The sequence below is a fragment of the Sinocyclocheilus grahami genome, unplaced genomic scaffold (assembly GCF_001515645.1).
Source record: "Sinocyclocheilus grahami isolate Dianchi unplaced genomic scaffold, SAMN03320097.WGS_v1.1 scaffold272.1, whole genome shotgun sequence".
Lineage (NCBI taxonomy): Eukaryota > Metazoa > Chordata > Actinopteri > Cypriniformes > Cyprinidae > Sinocyclocheilus > Sinocyclocheilus grahami.
In genome coordinates, this window is record NW_015505451.1 from 1104832 (window position 1) to 1128231 (window position 23400).

At 35.2% G+C, this 23400-nt stretch overlaps 1 protein-coding gene across 1 annotated transcript; it reads left to right on the forward strand.

Annotated features, from left to right (window-relative positions):
• Nucleotides 1-3709: 3709 nt before the first annotated feature.
• On the forward strand, nt 3710-21739 carry slc44a5b (solute carrier family 44 member 5b). Its single transcript, XM_016291514.1, has 23 exons — nt 3710-3720; nt 3846-3871; nt 3982-4104; nt 6744-6828; nt 7814-7898; nt 8624-8752; nt 9502-9562; nt 10227-10350; nt 11809-11841; nt 15529-15612; nt 15698-15810; nt 16214-16345; nt 16497-16596; nt 16727-16819; nt 17823-17910; nt 18047-18309; nt 18423-18517; nt 18702-18805; nt 19031-19104; nt 19532-19602; nt 19818-19906; nt 20539-20623; nt 20970-21739. Exons 1-23 carry the CDS (start codon nt 3710-3712, stop codon nt 21083-21085), a joined length of 2184 nt encoding a protein of 727 aa, XP_016147000.1. The 3' UTR covers nt 21086-21739.
• The last annotated feature ends 1661 nt before the right edge of the window (nt 21740-23400 follow it).

Here is a 23400-nt window from a genome sequence, read left to right on the forward strand (position 1 = left end):
TGAGGTATTCAGCCAATCACAACACACTGGATAGCTGGCCAATCAGCGTACCACCTTGCTTTTCAGACCAACGAGCTTTGTAAAAATCGAAGCGTTTCAGAAAGGCAGGGCATAGAGGAGCAACAATAATGTACATTATGTGGAAAATAATGTGTTTTTTTTTTTTTTACCTTAAACTACATAAACACATTGCATTATACCAAATACACAACATAATGTTCTTTTTAGCAACGTCATATAACCCCTTTAAGCAAATATATATATATTTATTTATTTATTTTATAAAAGTAAATATATATTAAAAATACTTATATTTTTTGGAGAGGTCTAAATAAAAAATTATGTATATTTCATATTTGCTTCTGACAATATTTAGTTGTTGATTTTTTTATTTTATTCCTTTCTACTTTTTAGACCCCTTCAAAAATGTGTATATATAATGCCCCTAAAACTACAGCTAGGCCAGAAACAAACACACATGCACCCTCATAGCATTGTCTTTTGATTTGTCCTGATTTACATGTGTCTGTTATTGATAAAAATATTGACTTCATTCATGGACCTGTCGCTCTGCTGGCCTGTTTCTTGCTCTGATCCAGAGCTGCTGGTGGATCAATGGTTAGTTCGGCAGTGATAGTGGTCAGCACGGCTTTCACCCCCAGGAGCAGAGAAATCAATGACTGTTGCTTGCATGTCTAGAGTTGCTTTTCCTCATTAACATTCAAACTCAATAGGATTCAGCAGATTGTGAGGTAATTCTGCCATTATTGGACAGCAACCCATGGGTTTTTAATGTATTTTTGTTGCTCTCAATAGAGAGTGGCCATCACAGCGTGCAACCCAGTGTGTTTCTAATGGGGCTTTCCTTTGCTTTTACCGTATTTATAAGGCCCAGCTACTGCTAATTAGGGTTGACTGATGTAAAACGCTTAAGCTCTGTTGGGTTAGCACAGCATGCAGTACTTTGCTGTGCTATGTTTGCTCTGATGAGGTGCGGTACAATCCACGTCACAGCTGACCCAGTTGTTTATCATAGTGGCTCAGTAATAAATTGATAAAGTTTTTTTTAGTTGTTTAATAAACCTATGACTATGATTTATGGAAGAGATTAACTTATTTTTAGTTTTATTATTTCTCGGAGCACAAAAGGAAAATTTTCTTCACACAGACATTTTCTATAAAATAGCAGTTTATAGTGATCACATCATGTCTAACTATAGAAAGCACCATTAAAGTCCATATGACTTCATATGAAGTCATAGAACACCTGAAAATCTTCTAAAGTGAGCAGAACTGCTGTGACCAGATCATTGAGAACTGGATCAGTCCGATTTGTGAACAGATCAATCTTTCCAATTGGTTGTTTTCAGTAAACCTATGAACTATTTGTTCACAAATTAGAAGTTGGTCCAATTTTCAGACTTAACCTATTGACTCAATGATCTGGTTGCAGCTTTTCACTACAAATTTTGGTCTGTTCCTCACACAAAGTAGTTGAATGACTTGGAATATAGTAAACAAGTCATATGAGCTAGTTTTCTGGTGAAGAGTCATAGTTTGTATTTTCAAAAACAAAATTAAATAACCCCCTTTGGGGTTGGAACAATATGAGGGTGAGTATATAATGACAGAATGTTCATTTTTGGATAACTATACCTGTGAATAAGTTTATTTTATTTTCTCTTTTTTTGTTGGCTACTTTTCCACCAGTCCATTAACACTGTATCTCCGAAAATATCACCCAAGCTGTATTGCGTTAAATGTCACTGACTCCCAGTAACGCAACAAATCTGCACCTTTGTGTGAAAGTGGCCCGACGCAACCACCCACATTCCCCGTCTATGCTGAGCAGAATTTAAATATAGCTCAGGGAACGCGGTTACAGATGACACTGTGGGTTTGTAGCTATTGGGTTTGTAGTTTACACATCAGACACGTCACTCATTTCTACTGTCCTCCACATTAGCTGTCCACTCAAAGCTGCGGTATGCTGGGAGTTAGTCAGATTTGGATTAGTGCAGTCAGAACTACACAAGACTGAAGTTTACTGTCCTACTGAACCGTATGACTACGTCCCAGTTAGCGTACATACATGCTGCACTACAAGTACATACTTATGAATGTGTAGTATCATTCGGACATGTACCACAATATAAAGGTGTCAATGCTACAGACCTCCTGGCTGTGTCTTGTTACCATCTAGCTAACTCATTATTTTAAAGTTCACTGTTTTCGAGTTCTTTTTAAAAACTACTTTCGGATGTTTGTCCTTGCATTTAGGTACTTTTTATTGGAGTATATCATCAGGGCATTTCTAGCTTAGTATGTTTAGTGTATTATAATTTAGGATGCACTGCCAGTATAATTTTAGTATTCTTTTTTTACCATTACAGTATTTATAAATTTTTGGAATTAAATTTTATTTTTATATTTTCAGTTTTAATTTTTAATTTATTTTAAGTTTTAATAAAAAAAAATTTTATTAGTTTTTTTTATTTATTTCAGTTTTAATTTTTAATTTATTTTAAGTTTTAATAAAAAAAAATTTTATTAGTTTTTTTTATTTATTTCAGTTTTAATTTTTTTTAGTACTTCAACTTTTATTTCAGGTAGTTGTCAATGCAACATTTTTCATTTTCATTCATCTAATATTTACACTGCCGTTCAAAAGTTTGGGATCAGTACGATTTTTCAAAAATACAGAAAAAACTGTAATATTGTGAAATATTTCCATTTGTAATATTGGTTTCCTATTTTAATATGCTTTAAAATGTAAATTATTTCTGTGACGCAGCGCTGAATTTTCATCAGCCACTACTCCAGTCTTCAGTGTCACATGAGCCATTCTAATAACTGAAACTATTTTTTGGAACCTGTGATACTTTTTCTTTGATTCTTTGGTGAATAAAAAGTTAAAAGAACAGCATTTATTCAAAATCTATTCCAACAATATAAGTCTTTACTATCATTTTTTTTATCCATTTAACTCATCCTTGCTGAATAAAAGTATTAATTTCTTTAAAAAAAAAAAAGAAAGAAAAAGATTAACTGACCCCAGACTTTTAAATAGTATAGTGTATATTGTGACAGAATTTCTATTTTGAATAAAAACTGTTCTTTTTAACTTTTATTATTTTAGAATCCTGAAAAAGTATCACAGGTCCCAAAAAATATTAAGCAGCACAGCTGTTTCCAACATTGATTGTAAATCAGCATATTTACACAGAATGATTTCTGAAGGATCATGTGACACTGAAGACTGCAGTAATGATGCTGAAAATTCAGCTTTGCTTCATGAATAAATTATATTTTACACTGTATAGAATACTGTTATTTTAAATTGCAATAATATTTCACAAATGTACAGTTTTTTCTGTATTTTTGATCAAATAAATGCAACCTTTATGAGCATAAGAACCCTCTTTAGAAAACATCTTATTGATCCCAAGCTTTTGAACGGCATTGTTTATATATATTTTTTTAATAATTTATTTTAATTTAATGATTTTTATGATTAATAGTTTTAGTATTTAGTTAACAGTAACCACCCTGTGCACTACTTAATTACTTGCATACTATGTCGGATGAATAATCGAATGAGGATGCAGCACATCTGTTAATCTTTTCTGTTGCCCTGCTCTGACCTCATTTTCTCTGTCTGCAAAGCTGCTATTTATTTCGTTTCAACTAGTTAGGTTGGCACCCAAAAATGGGTCACAAGTCTGTTCTAATGGGGTTACAGTCAGCAGGGGAAAATGATTACAAATACAGTATATGTGCTCTATGTATATATGTATGTGTGTTTTAACACACTGTGTTAGTGATTAATGTTATTTTGTTTCTAGATTTAGAGTTCACAATGGTTCTAAAAGTTTGATGTTACAACATTTGATTAATTAGGAATATGTAATTAGTTAACATATTCATGTACTTACTGAAATGCCATTATGAATGTAGATATAGTGTGATTTATTCATTTAGCGCTCACATCCTTTCCCTTACTTTCTCTTTTCTCACATTCCCACTGCAGGGGCTGCACAGACGTGCTTTGCTGTGTGATCTTTGTCATCGTCATCCTCGGTTACATCGTTCTGGGAACAGTGGGTGAGTTACACTCATTAACGTGCGCTTCAGCAGAGAGGGTTGCGTAATGTGGCTCATGAATCCAGCGCTATTAAGCTGCCAAATAGAAGCGGCGGGGGAGTGTCAGTCGTAAACAGCAGCCTAATGCAGTGTCATTATGTTCAGTTACACTCCCCTCACCGTATGTGGCTGTTTTTATAAGGACAGTCATTTAGTCCATTCTCAAAAAAGCAAAAGGACTCACACGAACCCATTCATTCACTGTGACATTAGATCGGTTACATCATTTGTGGTTTAAATGTGGAGTCTGTGGTTAAATCTGTCACAGGCTCTTCTCTTGTGCCGTTTCTGGGAGACTCACAGCTTGCCGACTGTTGAATCTGTCTGTGTTGGAAACATGCTGCCTGTGATTGTTATATATATATAGTGGCGCCCAAAAGTTCTAGGATCTAATTTAAAAAATTTTTTTAGTTTTTTAGAATGCTAGAATGATTTCTGAAGGATAATATGACATACAATGACAGATTGGAGAAATGGCTGCTTAAAATTCGGATTTGCCATCACAGGAGTAAATTACATAGTTTAAAATGTTCCAATTTAATTTATATAAACTGTACAAACTGTACATATTGGGTCTGTGTAGTGTAAGACTCGCCGTTTCTCCCACAGTGCTTTTTTTTCCTCATGCGGATCTCACTCTGCTCTGGTCTTATCGGTTTAATCCTGACTAGGCTAAATTAATACAACTGGCTTTTCTGTTGCCCTTTGAAGTGCACTGACAACTCATGCGACCGTTTTAGGCTCAGGGTGATATTCTGTGACCCTTGAAGCTCAAATTCACTTTTCAATGCAGACTTGAGTGGAGAAAATTAAATCATCAAGCAGAATCCTTCTCCGCAGAGCTGTAGTGTGTTCAATTCTCTGTGGACTCAAATCACTCGTATTCAATTACATAAAGAGCCTCTTATCCTCTGAATTAAATAAGTTTTCACTTTATTTTTAGTTTGTTTTTCATGCATCTGTTACGGTGACCGAGAAGTGCTAAACAAATCACAATTCTGAAAACAAAATAACAAATTACAAACGCAAATGCAAGTCTAAAAAACAAAATAACAATTCAGAAAGCACAACAACAATTCAGAAAACATTATAACAAGTCAGAAAACACAACGACAAATCAGACAAACCAGAAGAGGTAGGTATAGTTTGAGACGGCGCCATTGGTTTGGGATTACTCACCGCTGACTGGACGAGACATCTGTCAATCAACGTATACAGAGAAGAACCAGCTGAAGAACAGCAGAGTCGTGGTAGAAAGTTCGGAGATGGTATTAAAGTAGCTCAGTTTAAATGTATTGTATGAATTGCCCTTACTATGGAATAAAAAATATGGGGTGTCTATTTACATTTCGTTAAAAGTGGCTGTAAAACATCAGCTCCAGTGGCACAGATGGATAAGCTCTTGACGTTGGTTTTTTGACGTGATCGACCCGGGTTCGATCCCGCCTTTTGCCAAACGTTTTTTGTCTCCCTTTTCAAATCTCGTATCACATTGTAAAGGCATTTATTTTCAATAAAGTAAGGAAATAATCAAAAAGTTGAAAATAAAGTATCGGGTAGAGTATCGTGTAGGGTTAGGCTTTATTGTACCAATAAGGTGGCATCCATTTAATAATTAAAATGATAATTTACACTCAATACGTTATTATTGCATATTGTTTTATAATGTACTACAATACTGAAGTGCAGATAATTGCCACTATTTGCAACAAGTAGTATACTTGATATTATAGTAATAGTATACACTATTTTAACATTGTGTAAATATGTATTTGCACTTAATGTAAATAGCATATTGCTAAAAATACTGCTATTTTCACTTAGCGTAAATGGAATCCATTGCTAATACGAGATTTGAAAAGGGAGGAAAAAAAAGTTTGGTAAAAGGTGGGATCGAACCTGGGTCGATCGCGTCAAAAAGCCAACGACACGCGCTTATCCATGTGCGCCACTGGAGCTGATGACTTACAGCCACTTGTAACTAAATGTAAATAGACACCCCGTATTTTTTATTCCATAGTAAGGGCAATTCATACAATACATTTAAACTGAGCTACTTTAATACCATCTCCGAACTTTCTACCACGACTCTGCTGTTCTTCGGCTGGTTCTTCCCTGTAAACGTTAATTGACAGATGTCTCGTCCAGTCAGCGGTAAGTAATCCCAAACCAATGGCGCGGTCTCAAACTATACCTACCTTTTCCGGTTTGTCTGATTTGTCGTTGTGTTTTCTGACTTGTTATAATATTTTCTGAATTGTTGTTGTGCTTTCTGAATTGTTATTTTGTTTTTTAGACTTGCATTTGCGTTTGTAATTTGTTATTTTGTTTTCAGAATTGTGATTTGTTCAGCACTTCTCGGCCACCGTAATCTGTACATGTCTGTTCTCTTTGCTTCTGCCTGTTCCGTCTTAGCAGGAACAGTGGGTGTAGTTTCAGTGTTGCCATAAATACTGAGGTTGCTGGTGCAAAATAAAAAAAATCTTTCTTTTTTTTATTACAGCAGTTCTTTTGAAATGCATGACACTTGAATTGCATCTGTGGTAAACTTATTTGAGAAACATGATTCAGATGACATGACTTGTGTTATGTTTTTTAAGCTTGGATGCATGGGGATCCCCGGAAAGTGGTCTACCCGACAGACAGCTATGGGCAGTTCTGTGGACAGCAGGGTACTCCTAATGCGTGAGTATGAGCCAGAGACAAATTGAGGTGTTAATGCTGTTATATTTTAATTGATAAATTGTAGGAGTGCAACGGATCGTAGATGATCCGTGATCTGTACAGATCAGGCTGCACGGTTCGCCACGCATGTGATTCACGGATTAACTGTTAAGTTTAACCATCATAGAGTGAAAGTTTTTCATTTGCTCATGTTTTGTCTTGCCAGTTTACACATTCAAGCAATTTTAACTCGCACACTGTTTTCTGTGCGCTCAGCCGCTGCCGCACATACGCAGAGAGAGAGAGACACCGTGTGAACAGCGAATTGATTCCTCTTTCACATACACACAAAGTTATGTTAAAATACCCGTTTTGGCAAGTATTCTAGTAAACACATTCCGTTATGTCTTAAGTGAACGTAAACAGCTAAGAAAGAAACCGGATGTGTGTCAGTATTAGGTCCGTGTGTTTGGTCTTAAAGAGACAGCAGCCAATAAATACCTGTTTCTGTCTGCTTATCAAACACCACAGCTCTAACAAAGATGAATCTGTATTTAATTTGTGCAGTGAGCACTATTGTGTTATTTTACACTTAATTATTACATTTCTGCACCTGAATGCTACTGTTACTAACTTTATTTGTAACTGTGTTTTGTTGTATTCATCTATGCTTGTAATTTGTGTAATTGTTCTTGTTTTATTACTAGCTTTATTAGTTAAGCTAGTAGTTTTTTGCTGTGGTATAGAAGTACTTAAAGTAAGCTTTCACAAAATTATTATTATTTTTTTTTTTGCTGATCCGAAAAATGATCCGATCCGTGACTCAAAATCCGTAATATGATCCGAACCGTGAGCTTTGTGATCCGTTGCACCACTAATAAATTGCATAAAATATTTAAAAGTAATCTCATACTTAATATATTAAGTATGAGATTTATTTATTTATTCATTTATTTATTTATAAAATTTTTACGTTTCAAAGGTGTCTTCTTTTTCTCCCCCACAGAAATAAAGCCATATTATTTTACTTCAATATTTTACAATGTGCCAATCCTACAGTCCTCATTAACCTCCAGTGCCCTACAACTCAGGTAATACAGACACTATTTGCAAACCACCTGTCATTCTCCTGTTTCTGTCTGCTTATCAAACACCACAGCTCTAACAAAGATGAATCTGTATTTAATTTGTGCAGTGAGCACTATTGTGTTATTTTACACTTAATTATTACATTTCTGCACCTGAATGCTACTGTTACTAACTTTATTTGTAACTGTGTTTTGTTGTATTCATCTATGCTTGTAATTTGTGTAATTGTTCTTGTTTTATTACTAGCTTTATTAGTTAAGCTAGTAGTTTTTTGCTGTGGTATAGAAGTACTTAAAGTAAGCTTTCACAAAATTATTATTTTTTTTTTTTGCTGATCCGAAAAATGATCCGATCCGTGACTCAAAATCCGTAATATGATCCGAACCGTGAACTTTGTGATCCGTTGCACCACTAATAAATTGCATAAAATATTTAAAAGTAATCTCTTATAAGATTTATTTATTTATTCATTTATTTATTTATAAAATTTTTACGTTTCAAAGGTGTCTTCTTTTTCTCCCCCACAGAAATAAAGCCATATTATTTTACTTCAATATTTTACAATGTGCCAATCCTACAGTCCTCATTAACCTCCAGTGCCCTACAACTCAGGTAATACAGACACTATTTGCAAACCACCTGTCATTCTTTCTAAGCTGGAATGTTCTGTATTTAGCACTGGCTTGTTTTGTAACTGATGCCTTTCTTTCTCTCTTATTCACCCCAGCTGTGTGTATCCAAGTGCCCAGACAGATTTGCCACATACATCGACATGCAATACAACTATAGACGCAATAAGAGCTACTGGGATTACTACAAGCTGTTCTGCAAGCCGGGCTTCAACAATCCTGATAAGGTACCATGTGGAAACTAGAAAGTATCTGCAAGAACCAAAACTTTGTTTAAATTCAATGATCATCACATGCACACTGAAGTTTGAAAACTCTTGAAACAGGGTTCCACAGCCGTGAATTTGTACGATTTTATTTTCTAAGTCTGGAAAGGTCACGGAAATTAATACAATCTTACAAGTAAATTACATTTTTAAAAGTAAGCAAATCTTTCTTTTAAGATGGTTATTTTCAATTTGCTGAGCTGACTCATAAATGAATAAATAGTTTTTTAGCTAATTGATTTAATAATGAATTAAACATGAAATAATATAGTAATAATTAATAGAATAATCCTTATCTAGTAATCACAAACTACTTGAAAATTCATAGAAATTCATTAGTTAAAAGAGTGCAAGAACCCTTTTATGTCTAGAGGAATATTATGCCTGTTATGGTCAGATACATGAGCATTTTTGATGACTATGTTTCATCTTAGCAGGCCGATACGTCACACATGTACACTCCAGCAGGTGCCTACATTTCTTTGTGTGTCAATGTGTAAATGTACCAACACAAACCATCAATGGTCTGATTCTGCTGAGTCATTGGATTTTCACACATCCTCACACATTCACATTTAGAAGCGCACATGGTAACTGTGTTTGAGCCAGGCCTGACATGCTGGAGAAATACTGTCGAGAGCAGCATGAATAATTCTTTTTTTTAAATTTTTTTTTTTAAGTATCTTCTTTTTTTCTTTCTCATTTGACAGCCGGTTTCTCAGGTGCTTCAGAATGAAGATTGTCCCTCAATGATTGTGCCAAGCAGACCATGTAAGTTTTTTCAGAGAATAATTTTGTGAGGAATTTATAATCAAAACAATGCTTTCAGTGCTGGTATTTTTCTTTATAATTGCCTGTCTTGGTGCCAAATTTTAGATAAAATGTATATACATAATGTCAACATTAAGAATGTATAAAAATTCCTGCAATTCCAATAGAATTCCAATAGAAGTTTAAGGAATTAGTGAGTGTCTAGTCAAAGAAACCCCAACATTTATGGGCATAAGTGAGTTCAATTGAATTCATGTTTGAATTTGTTTGTGTAATTCAAAAGATACTAATGAAAGATTGCATGAAGGTATGTGAATATCAATAGAAATGTGTATATCAGGAGATCATGAGTTTCAGTTCAGGCCACTAGATCTCTTTAAAGCCATCATATCTGTTTAATGTAAACATTGTGAATAATATAAGAGATAGAAAGAGAGAAAATGTCCCTGCCAAGGCTGAGAAGGTCACCGCATTCTCTCCATATCAGCAGAGGAGGCACAGAATGATACGAAACCCTTGGATAGCTGCTGCTTATCACTTCTCAGGAAATTAGGCCTTGAAGATAAACGAGCAGACAGACACAAAGAATGTCCTCGACAGCTTATAAATACTTAAAAATTAAGTGGGATTTTTTTTTTTTCGTTATTCTTTGCTGTTCCATCAGTTCTCCAGAGGTGCTTTCCAGATTTCATCACCAGAAACGGGACATTAACTGTTGCCAACAAAACAAGCTTCAAGGATGGACACGGTAAAATCAGAAGTGTCGTCGATTTGAGAGATGCAGCAAAGTAAGTTCACTTATTAGTAGTGCTTAGTGCATAGCACCCATATAAGACTACCACCATACTAGTCTTCCACCGGCCTGTTAAGTAGATGTTGGACTGATGTTGCACTGTCTGTATGGCTTCAAAATTGCTCTCATTGAGAGTAACACGAATAGGAGGACTAGCTATTCAAATATTGTTATATAATGCCACTAAACTACAGTATATAATTTACTTGCGTAATTATATTACATATAATTTAAAACCTGTGCTAGTTTCACTTGTATCACTCCGCAGTCTCTGTCTTCTTCCATAATAAAATCATTTCATCTCATATCAATGTTTCATGTATAATTATATATTTATTTGGTTAAGTAGCTGTGTTTTAAGTGGGATAATATACAGTCAGTCCTTTACCCATGCAAAATAAACCCCTTCAGAGTCTCGATTGTCAGTGCTTATTTTGAGGTAATAACTGGCTGACTATACATTATCCCATATATATATATGAGTCTAAAAATATCTTCTGGCCTGCATAAAATCGCTCAGCTCTTCCTAAATAGATATAGTGATTATTAATTAATGAATGCCCTTCTGAAGGAGCTCTCAGTTTCCATTTTAGTTGTATGAGTCAGAGTTTAAGTATACGATACCGTTCAAAAGTTAGGGGTCAGTAAGATTTCTTAAGGCTTTTGAAAGAATTTCTTGATGAATATAAGATTCAAAAGAGCATCATTTATTTGAAACAACTTTTCTTTTAATATTATACACGTTTTACTATTTTTTTTTTATCAATTTCATGTATCCTTGCTGAAGAAAAGCATTAATTTCTTTAAAGAAAAAAAACTGACCCTAGACTTTTGAATGGAAATATCTTGCATCTTGATATTAAAAATATGTGCATTTGTACAAATACAGCAGGTAAACAAATAATACAGTTATTTCCAACATTTCTTCCTAAATATACTGTCTTTCCATCCAGGCAAGAGAGGACCGTTTTATCTGGGTATGACATTTGGGCTTACAAAAGGTCAGAGAGAATCTGGCCTTTTAAGCAAACAAGTCAAGCTGTGCATGTTCGCATGAGTTTGCTGCTGCTATAATAGCACTGATTTAAACACCTGGGGTGAAAGGTCACTCTGTGTATTTTCTTATTTTGGCAGGCAGGTTTCTTGTAACTAGTCTGCAAGACAATGTTCACACAGGATGTGTTCTTACATCTTTGCCATCACATCACATCTTGGTAATATTAGTTTAAAGTAGTTTAGCTTTTTCCATCTAGCTGTTTTTTTAATGCAAGAATGTGTCCTGTGTGAACAGGCCCTAACAATTGTACTTTTGGATTGAGTTTCACTCATAAACAGGCACTTTTAAACTCTAATCTGCGGATGCTTTTTGCAACTCTTTACCTGATTGCAGAAAGCCAAGGTTTTTGCTTCATGTGTGTTTTTTGTAACATGCTCAATGCTTCTTTTTTTGTAGCAAAGTTACGGCTATGCAGCAAGGAACAGAAAGGTCTCCATTTCTTGTCATCTTTGAAACTCGACCTTGTCCTTCGCTTATCTACGAACTAACCTCCCTCACAGCATTTCTGCATCTGTTGCCTCTCAAAGAATCTGTAGAACAGAAAAAACACATCTCTGTATGTTTTTTCCCCTTGTCAAAACTGAGGTCACTGACAAAATCCCTCTGCCTTTCAGATGTCTTTCTGCTGAAAGAGCTTTTTAAGAATATAATGGCAAACGCAAGTGAGGAAGATGTGATTTAATGTCATCGCAAGGTCGTTTTGTACATGAACTACATTGATCATGTTTTCAGCAAGGGAAAATTGAGCGTAGGAGTTTAAAATGCAGCTGTTAAAATTGGGACACAGAGCTCTTCTCCATTCACCTAAAGCTTCTCTGCTATAGGGAAACACACTTTTCATCAGCATTACTTGGAGAACATTTTTCAGTTTGATTAAATTAGTTAAGCTGTTTTCAGTATAGTGCAGCTTTCCAGCAGCAGGCTACTTTTTCGAGCAAGTAGTGATGAAACATGGCAATGCTGGGTTTTTTGGTTTTCGTTTTTTTGGATTTTTTTGCAGACTCATGCTCCCGTATGAATCATTCATGATTCTTTGAATTCCTGCGAAGGTGTCTGCACTGAATTTTTTTGTAGCAGTGTACATCTATTCTACTTTTTCCCCCTTTACAATAATTATACAAAATGTATAGCTAAGTATAGATAACTGCAGTTATTAAAAAGTAGCTTCAATGTAGTTTAACCCAACTTTAAATTGGGTAGCTTTTAGCTCGACAAATTAGTTTCAAAATATCTTCTATAACATTGCTGCTATCCTTTTCAAACCTACCTCACTTCTGTACAAATCAGTGAATATCACAAAACTATATAAAATATACCCAGCTTACAAGTAATAAAATCAAATGTTAAATACACTACCATTCCAAAGCTGCATTTATTTGAACAAAAATACAGTAAAAACAGTAATATTGTGAAATGTTATTACAATTTAAAATAACTCTTTTTTTATTTTAATATATCTTAAAATGTAATTTATTGCGGTGATGGCTAAGCTGAATGAGCTGTGTTTTAAGTGGGATAATATACAGTCAGTCGGTTACCCATGCAAAATAAACCCCTTCAGAGTCTCGATTGTCAGTGCTTATTTTGAGGTAATAACTGGCTGACTATACATTATCCCATATATATATATATATATGAGTCTAAAAATATCTTCTGGCCTGCATAAAATCGCTCAGCTCTTCCTAATTAGATATAGTGATTATTAATTAATGAATGCTCTTCTGAAGGAGCTCTCAGTTTCCATTTTAGTTGTATGAGTCAGAGTTTAAGTATACGATACCGTTCAAAAGTTAGGGGTCAGTAAGATTTCTTAAGGCTTTTGAAAGAATTTCTTGATGAATATGAGATTCAAAAGAGCATCATTTATTTGAAACAACTTTTCTTTTAATATTATACGTTTTACTATTTTTTTATATCAATTTCATGTATCCTTGCTGAAGAAAAGCATTAATTTCTTTAAAGAAAAAAACTGACCCTAGACTTTTGAATGGAAATATCTTGCATCTTGCTTTTTGTATTTTAATATATCTTAAAATGTAATTTATTGCGGTGATGGCTAAGCTGAATTTTCCTCAGCCAGCCCACTACTTCAGTCTTGAAGTCAGTGTCACACGATCCTTCAGAAATCATTCTAATATGCTGGTTTGGTGCTCAATAAACATTTCTTGTTATTATCAGTGTTGAAAACAGTAGTGCTGCTAAATATTTCTGTGGAAACCGGAATACTTTTTTGTAACATTATAAATGTCTTTACTGTCACTTTTAATCAATTTAATGCATCCTTGCTGAATAAAAATGTTGATTTCTTAAAGTGCCCCTATTATGGATTTTTGAAAATTACCTTTCATGCAGTGTGTAGTAAAGCTCTAAGTGAATGCATCCTGCAAAGTTTTAAACCTGAAAGTACACCGTGTATAAAGTTATTGTCTCTCAAAAGAAAGAGTCGACTCTGAATCATTGAAATCCCTAGCCGTTTCATATTGATCAACATGAAACATTAGCATATTGCCCACCCACTTGTTGGGCGTGCAGACCCGGGTAAACATTCATTCTTTGCCACTAGGTGACGCTTTTGGAAAAAATAGCTGTTTACCCAATAACGGCTGTAAACAAAGCAGCACTGTGCTCACAAACGCTGATTTATCGAGAAGGGTATAACTGCAGCCTGGAGATCTCTAAATGGGGGCGGGAACTCCAAAACGGGGTGGGAGCTCCAAAATAGGGCGTGGCTTCCTCCCATTGACAGACAGGCACATGACACGCATGCGCACTTTTTCCCCAATCCACTTCAGTGCAAACTCCGCCCCACAGCTGAATCTACAGATTTTATTGGTTGTCAATTAAAGTGTTGATTTCCTACACTATGCTACAAGTAATGCTAACCCCTAAACCTACCCCACACCTGACCCTAACCTTAACCAGTGAGATTGACTGCACGGCGGGATTGGCGCTGAATAGCGTGGTAAAGAAAGTTGCAGTTCAGGAAATAAACAGTTAATAAGATTATGCGATATGAGATCGTTCCGTAACTCCCCAACCGGACCTCACCGGACAATGGGACAATATTTACTTATATAGCATATTTTATTTTAGATGAACTAGAAACAGTTTTATTTTGAATTGTATGTCAATAACAATTGGCTGTAGCCAGAGCCAATGGTGAAAGTCTTTGAGCGAGGAGACCCCGCCCCATTTTGGAGGTTCTGCCCACTTTTGGAGTTCACGCCCCATTTTGGAGATCTCCGGTCTGCAGTTATACCTACTTGGATTTATCAGGCATCACAGGCAAGATGTAATGGAAATTAAATTGACCAATCGGACCAATCACCGCAAATTAGCGTCACGCAAAGGAGGGGTTTGGCAAAATTAATCGTTGAGCGAATCGTTTGGGAGTCGTTGAGCAAATAAGGTGAAAATAAATGTATATAATAAGACAATTAAAGTGTTCTTTTAACCTTGCATGCATGTCAACCTGTTGATGGGGACTCCCAAAACCAAAATATGAACCTTTCATTACCCATAAAAGGGGCACTTTAAAAACATTCCAATGGTAGTTTATGTAAAAGCACTTTTCTCACCATAATACACATTATATTAATTTTAGTTTGGCCTGAGTAAAAACAAGACTGTGTGGGATAGAAATAAAGTCTGTTGTTTTTCCAAACCATTTCAGCTAGGCTAAACATTTTTTTAAACATTAAGAAAATTAGATGTCCAGTGACCTTTTAAACAGTACAACATATTTTACTGACTGTACTTCTGTCTCTCAAAGCATCATTTTCAGTTGTGTCAGATTCAATAACTTTCACTAAGTTCTTTAACCCTTCACCTCCACTGTGCATGAAAAAACATGGCTTTTTCATGAAAGGAGGACAATAGAACAAATCTGATGTTTTCTTACACTGGTAACACTTGTGAAACATCTGGTAACACCTGTGTGAAACATCGACCTGACCACTGTAGATCCCTAATAACCAACTGTAGTGTGCCATTGCTTCTTAGTTTAATGAAGAAAGGACTGTATATAGCATGTTTATGAGATAAACCTCCCCATAAACTGCTCTGTACAGTCAGTAGAGTTGACTGTTTTTGACTGTTTCCTGTGCTCGTTTACAGTGGTATCACCAGCCTGTTGGATGCAAAGGAGGTGGGCGTCAAAATCTTTGAGGATTACGCCAGCTCGTGGTTTTGGATCCTAATGTATGTATAACCTCAGTTTTTCACCTTTAAGAAATGCAACAGATTGATACAGTGTGGCTGATATGTGGTTCATGGGTGTTTTCAGTGGTCTGGTGATAAGTATGCTGGTCAGTCTGATCTTCATTCTGCTGCTGAGGTTCACCGCTGGCGTTCTCTTCTGGATGGTGATCTTTGGGGTCATCGCGGCTGTGGGCTATGGTTGGTGATGACTACAGAACACTACAGACTAAAACTCCAAAACTAAACTCGTATATACTAGACTTCAAAATGGTAACAAATTATAGGGATAATTTACACAAAAATAAAAATTATATAATATGCTCTTGGATGAATGTCGTTCATCCAACAGAAAGTCCTTTTTGTCTTCTTTTCAGACCGATCTAATCAGTGAACCAAATGATCCAGTTCAAAAAACTAAATGCATCATTCATGATTCAGACTAATCTTGTTCTCTTGAATTCTCAGGCAATAAATGTTCACATTAAAAATTAAACCCTGATCTTGTAACTGACATTAACACTAAATTATGTGTTGGCTACGATAGTTTGTGAATGTGTCTGCACTGTGGGTTCAATTGCTGTGTCCTGACTGTCACTTACAGGAATATGGCATTGTTACTGGGAGTACAGTTCACTCAAGGGGAAGCCGGACTCTGACATTACCATCTCAGACATCGGATTCCAGACTGACTTCCGGGTTTACTTGCAGCTGCGTCAGACCTGGCTCATATTCAGTGAGATTTCTTCAGTTATTCTAATATATGAGTGTTTGTAGTGAAGTTGAAATCAGATAATGCATCTCAAACCAAGCAATGCAGCTGCACTGTCAAGTTGCTGAAAGTTCAGTTTGATGGAAGTGACTGACAGCTTGATATTTTACCGCAGTGATCTCCTTGGCTGTCATTGAAGCTATCATCATCTTAGTACTGATTTTCCTGCGGAACAGAGTTCGTATTGCCATTGCTCTTCTAAAGGAGGGCAGCAAGTAAGTTTCGTTCTGCCTGTGTTTCTTTCTTTTTCTTCTGTTTTATGGTGGTGCTTGGAAAGAATGGAAAAAATGCCTGAAACAAAGCTGTCAAATGTTATTTTATACGTTATCTCTCTCTTTCCTACAGGGCGATTGGCTGCATCATGTCAACACTGTTCTATCCCATCATCACCTTCCTGCTTCTGGCTCTTTGTATTGCATACTGGGCTGTTACAGCTGTGTATCCAAATTTTAAATTAATTTGAATGCTGAATGAAGTTTAGTACTTTAAAAAAAAATGTATTTGTTACTAATAATATAATAGATAAAAAATATATATATATGTGTGTGTGTGTGTGTGTATATATATATATATATATATATATATAATCATTATTATATTTTTTGGAAAAAAATAAATATAATAAATATATTTTTTAATAAATAAAAATAATATTAATTGTTAATTAAAAAAATATTTTTATAAGAACTGTTTAGTTTATTTTTTAAATATCAAATATTACAAATTTAAAGCAATAAAACGGTTACTTTTTTTAGGTTTAATAGGTTTTGTTTTAAAGCATGGCATTGGGACAAGACTATGTTTCTGCCATGGGATAAAAAAAAATCTTAAAGGTAATTGTGACTATCTCGCAATTCAGACTTTTTCTTTTTTTTTTTTGACATGTATAAACAGACTTTTGAGCAATTCTGAGAAGACAAATCAGAATTGGGATATATAAACTCGCATTTTCTAGACAAAAATGTCAGAATTGTGAGATTAAAAAAAATCAAAATTTTTATTATGTGGCAGAAACAAAAATCAAACACAAAAGAAAAACTGAATTGTGAGATGTAAACTCCTCTAACTGTGAAAATGTAAACTCAGAATTGCGGGGGGGGGGGGGGGGGGGGTAAGCTGTCGTGAGAGCGCATCCGCTGCACGATTGAGCTCTCCCAGAACATGAACGGCACGCAGCGATTTGAGCCGAGTCTGACTCCAGAGGAGGAGATGGCGGGCGAGTTGCAACATGCAATGGGAGCGTACACCACCAGTTCATATATGCCATTGTCACTGTGTTGTCCATCCAGACAAGTACATGCTTGCCCTGCAGCAATGGTCAAAACCGGATTACCCTATTTTTTTCATTCTGAGGCAGAAACAACATTTGGTGGCACAGATATTACACACTTTAGCTTTAGCTAGTTTGTATTGTATTTTCCTTAACCACAACTTCTTTCAGTTTTCTGGCATCTTCTGGTGACGCAGTATATAAAGTAATGTCAACGCTACCCGACTGCAAGTATACCAACCTCACCTGTGACCCAGAGGTAAGAACTAACCCTACTGTAATCTGTGATCATCTGAGATACACAGCGTACAGGTTTCATTGTACTACATTTTAAATATTAAATCCAGTAATTGTGTCACATCGGTGACTCATTCCGTCTCTTTGATGTGTTTCAGACCTTCAGTCAATCCAATGTGACTAAACTGTGTCCAGGCTCCCAGTGCACATTTGCTTTTTACGGTGGGGAGAGTTTGTACCACCGTTACATCTTTGTTCTTCAGCTCTGCAATTTGCTGGTCTTCCTCTGGCTGGTGAATTTCACCATCGCTCTGGGTCAGTGCACCCTCGCCGGGGCGTTCGCCTCGTATTACTGGGCCTTGAGGAAGCCAGCAGACATCCCACCTTGCCCCTTGGCTTCATCATTTGGCAGGGCTTTAAGGTATGTTGCCAGCTGTGGTCTAAGAAGCTTGTAGATGATTGATTGTGTCTGAGGGGAGAGCTGCTGGACTGAAATGAAATGTTCACTGTAATCACATTACAATGTTATTCCAGGTATCACACAGGCTCTCTTGCGTTTGGAGCTTTGATTCTGTCCATTGTACAGTTCATCCGGATTATTCTGGAGTACCTCGACCACAAACTGAAAGGTATGAATCACATTTTAATTTTTAAAAGTTTGACTCATTTTCGTCATTAGTGATGGTCTCAGATGTCTCCATTTGTTACAGTTTCCACAAAAATATCAAGAAGACTGTTTCAACAATGATATATTCTATAGTGTAGAATACATTGTGAATAATGGTGCTTCTCTTTCTTCTGTTTTTGTCGCAGGTGCTCACAATGCATTTACACGCTTCCTGCTGTGCTGCCTAAAATGCTGTTTCTGGTGCCTAGAGCACTTCATCAAGTTCATGAACAGGAATGCTTACATTATGGTGAGTCGCTCCACTTTTTCAAGGTACAGGTATTTCATAACTTTATGCTGTGTATATATATATATATAACTACCATATAACAGCATATATTTTCAATGTGGATAACTAAATAGTTTCATTTGTTTAAATATGAACGCCAATGTCAAACCTGTGTTGTCAAGAAACAGACTGACAGAAAGAAGGAATGCATTGACATTTATTGTTCGATTTGATTCATGTCCTCAGATTTCAGTATATGGGAAGAATTTCTGTGCCTCAGCACGAGACGCTTTCTTCCTGTTAATGAGGAACGTTATGAGGTAAAACTGCACAGCTGCTACATTTATAATGTCATTGTCAAGGTGTGAAACTGCAAGGACTCTGTTCGAGAATTTGTTCCAGTTATTGTGACATTTCCAGGATGTTTTTAGGATGTTATTGTTTTATTATGTTCATCACTGTCAAAATTCGCTAAATGTTGCCTCCATGTCATTAAAGAAATATGTTTTGTTGTCTGATGTTTTTCTTTTGTGTTCGACTTGTGAAGCATCTTTTTAACAAAAGTCATGCATGGAGAAAAACACATCTTTGTCTGGCACAACTCGTATTTGGACAAATATTGTTTTCTAATAAATTGCAAATTCTTTAAATATTTCATGTAATAAAATGTCTAGTTTACGTAAGAGCTCCAAGACTAAATATGACTATATATAGAATCTATTTATTATTCTGTGTGTTTTTCTCTAGAGTTGCTGTTCTGGACAAGGTGACTGACTTCCTGCTGTTCTTGGGCAAACTGCTGATCTCAGGGAGTGTGGGTGAGTCAACCTTTTCATCTGTGACATACAGACAGGCCAACATTAAGACTAATAGAGTCAGGGGGCTTTAACCACACACACAGACATGGCATAGACCTTCTGCCTTCATACACATAAATTATAAACACAAAAATGATTGATGTCGCATTGTTTGCCATTCTAGCTGAATTAATAACACTCTTTTTCTTGCTGATGTTGTAAATATGCTTTTGCAGGTGTCCTTGCATTCTTTTTCTTCACCCGCCAAATACCAGTAATCCAGGAAGAGGTTCCATCATTAAATTATTATTGGGTCCCTCTGCTGGTGAGTGCAAGCAATACAACTTCATGTTCTAGAAATTTTATATATATATATATTTTTATTTATTTGCATTTTATAAATTTGTTAATTTATTAAGAAAATTCTTATGCAGTATTTAGTGATTTATATATATATAAATCAATATATTATAAATTAATGTTATAGTTAATGCATTTTATACATCTGTTAATTTATTAAAAATATATAATTCTTACACACACATACATACATGCACACACACACACACACACATATATATATATATATATATATATATCAACACACATTTTATATATCTTAATTTATTTTAAAAACTATTTAAAAATATATAATTCTTACATATATATATATATATGTGTGTAATAGTATATATATAAATATATATATACATGTAATAGTGTGTGTGTATATATATATATATATATATAAGAAATACATTTAAAAAAATAAATAATTTGTCTTCTGTCTTTTGTGTTTTTAAATATTAAGTAATTAATATTATATATATATATATAATACATAAGATAACATTTATTTAATAAAACATTATTGAAATGCATTTATCAAGAGGTATGTTGAGAACCCGGATTTATTCTAATGTAATTTCTCTTTTAATCTTTTTTCCCCATTCACAGACTGTGATATTTGGATCATATATGATTGCACAGGGGTTCTTTAACGTCTATGCCATGTGTGTAGATACATTGTTCCTCTGCTTCTGTAAGTACACACCTTATTAAATCTGCAGAATTCACTTATGTGTGTTTGGTAATACATTTTTCCAAACGCTAGTTTAGTCCTTGATAAATACTGTACATACCCACCCACTGGTCTTCCTGTACCTTTCCTCTTCTTCTCTGTGCATGACTTCGATCACTTCTGTTCTCTAATTATTATACTGATGTAATCTTTGTGTATTTATCCTTTTCACTTCTTCTTTTCAAACTGCATGACTGCTGACTAACACTGCTTTCTTATTTCTTTTTCCCTTTTCCTTGAAACCCTCTGTCTTTCCTCCTTAACTCTTCCCTTCTTCCGTCGTCTGATTTGACGGGACACCCTTCAGGTGAAGATCTTGAAAGGAACGATGGCAGTCCTTCCAAACCGTATTACATGCCTCCAGGCCTGCACAGGATACTTAACAAAACTGATCAAGGAGGCAAAAAGTATGCAGTGTCCTGAAACGGTCACCTCAGTGGGACGTGAAGAACCGTGCTAGTACTGTAGCACGCTGCATCTCTCCCGCAGCACAGCAAAGCCTTCTGGGATATGGAATCAGATAGCATTTACAGAAGCGATCTTCTCTCTGCACTGTCTGCTGATACTGACTGACTCCTGCTGTACTTTTTTCCTTCTTTTTCTTTTTGCTGATAATTCTGTCCATCATTGCCTTACCCATGTTTGTCTTCTGGAGCAAAAGTCTGATAATACTCTGGTAATCGATGATGAAAGCAAGTTGTTCTCTATATTTACTCTCTTTATATTGCAAGTATCCTCTTTCTCTTTCTATACAGTCCTTTGTTTTCATGTCATTTTTGGTTTAGAAGTTCATACAGTACATTGATGTGCATGTGGATGGATTGACCGAATTCTTAGTCCACATGATTTTAATATTAACTTTGTCATAATCTATTAGAAAATGCTATTGTATTGGAGGAATCTTAATCGATACAGTGTATATTCTCTTATAACCATGTTTTGATAGAATCTATGAATTTTCAGGTGTTCTGATGGCAGTATTTAGTAACTGTGCCTGGTTTAAAAGGAAGAGTGCTAATCTCCTTTGTTTTTTTGCAATCAATCTGAAAGTTTTTCAAGTTCAATTTATAAAAGGAACATAAAAGCCATTTTTTTGTAATTTTGTAGACCGGTTTGATGCTGCGTCTACTCTGTGAAGTTCAGTATACAAGTTGTCTTTTAATGGGGGAAAGTTTTGTAAAAAGGTTTTTTTTACCCTATTAGAATAAAGCTGAACTAAATATCATGAATGGTTTGATTCTTTTATTTTTCAGAATGCTAACAAATTTTATTATCAATATTATTCATTCCATTCTCAGCTTAAAATATATGCTGTTCTAAACTTTGGGATAGTTAAGATTTTTTTGTTTTTGAAAGACGTCTCTTATGCTCACCAAAGTTGCATTTATTTACAGTAAAAGAGTAATATTATGAAATATTGAAATTTAAAAGAACTATTTTAATATATTTTAAAATGCAATTTATTCCTGTGGTGGCAAAGTTGAATTTTTACATGATCCTTCAGAAATCATTCTAATATGCTGATTTGGTGCTCAAGAAACATTTCTTATTATTATCAATGTTAAAAACAGTTTTTGCTGCTTAATGTTTTTGCATAAACCGTGATTCACTACCATTCAAAAGTTTGTGGTAAGAAAAAAAAAAAGGAAATTAATATTTTATTGCATTTTTTTTTATAGCGTGCACACATTGAATTGCTAAAGATATGTAACGTTACAAAAGATTTCTATTTAAAACTTTGTGTTCATCTAAGAATCCTGAAAAAAATGTATCACGGTTTCCACAAAAAATATTAAAGGGTTCACCCAAAAGTGAAAATTAGGCTGTGTTTTACTCACCCCAGAGCCATCCTAGGTGTATATGACTTTCTTCTTTCAGACAAATCCAGTCAGAGTTATATTAAAATTTGTCCTGGCTATTCCAAGCTCTATCATTGCAGTCAGCGGGTGTTGCAGTGCTTCAGTCCAAAAGAAGGGAAATAAAAAGAGCCCATCCATAAACAAATGTCTCACACGGCTCCGGGGGGTGAACAAAGGCCTCCTGTAGCGAATTGATGCGTTTTTGTAAGAAAAATATCCATATTCAAAACGAAATAACCAATTTAATCTAGCTTGCGCCAACAGTTGTACACGGAAGCAGTTCCAGGCCGGTGAGTCTCGTGAAAACCAACATTTGTTAACAGGATCAAAGGAAGCAAAGTGTCCTTACTTTAGCAAAGGAAAACCAGTCTCCTCTTGGCTTATATCGAAATCCTCCGACATTCTTCTTTACAAATCCTCGTTTTGTACTTCTAATTAGTGACTGTTGTTTTGATCTCTCCGCTGCGTTTCCGCGTGCGTCACTTCTGAGCACTTCTGTGCAAAGCTGGCCTCATACGTCATCCGCCCGGAACTGCTTCCGTTTACAACAGTGAGAGCAAGCTAGATTAAAGTGATTATTACTAGTGATGGCGACATGAAACCTAATGAAGCATTGAAGCTTTTCATCCAAGTGGTTCACAAAAGGGTTCATTTCTCGAGGCTTCATTTGCTCACAATACCACCTGGTGGCCAAAGAGTGTAAAACATGCAGATACATTACAGATGACCTGATGTGATCTATGATACACTTGTTTTGCACCAGTTAAGACTTAGAAATAACGGTGAAGAAACAATTCAATTTCCACATAGACTAATCTATTTATATGAATATAATGTGTATTTTATAATGATTGTATAACATAATACAACATAATTGTG

Coding starts and splice junctions, on each gene's coding strand:
- slc44a5b (XM_016291514.1), top strand. Junction 11,842..15,528: donor ATGCAGCAAGGAACAGAAAG/GTCTCCATTTCT, acceptor GCTCGTTTACAG/TGGTATCACCAGCCTGTTGG. Junction 19,907..20,538: donor ATTATTGGGTCCCTCTGCTG/GTGAGTGCAAGC, acceptor CCCCATTCACAG/ACTGTGATATTTGGATCATA.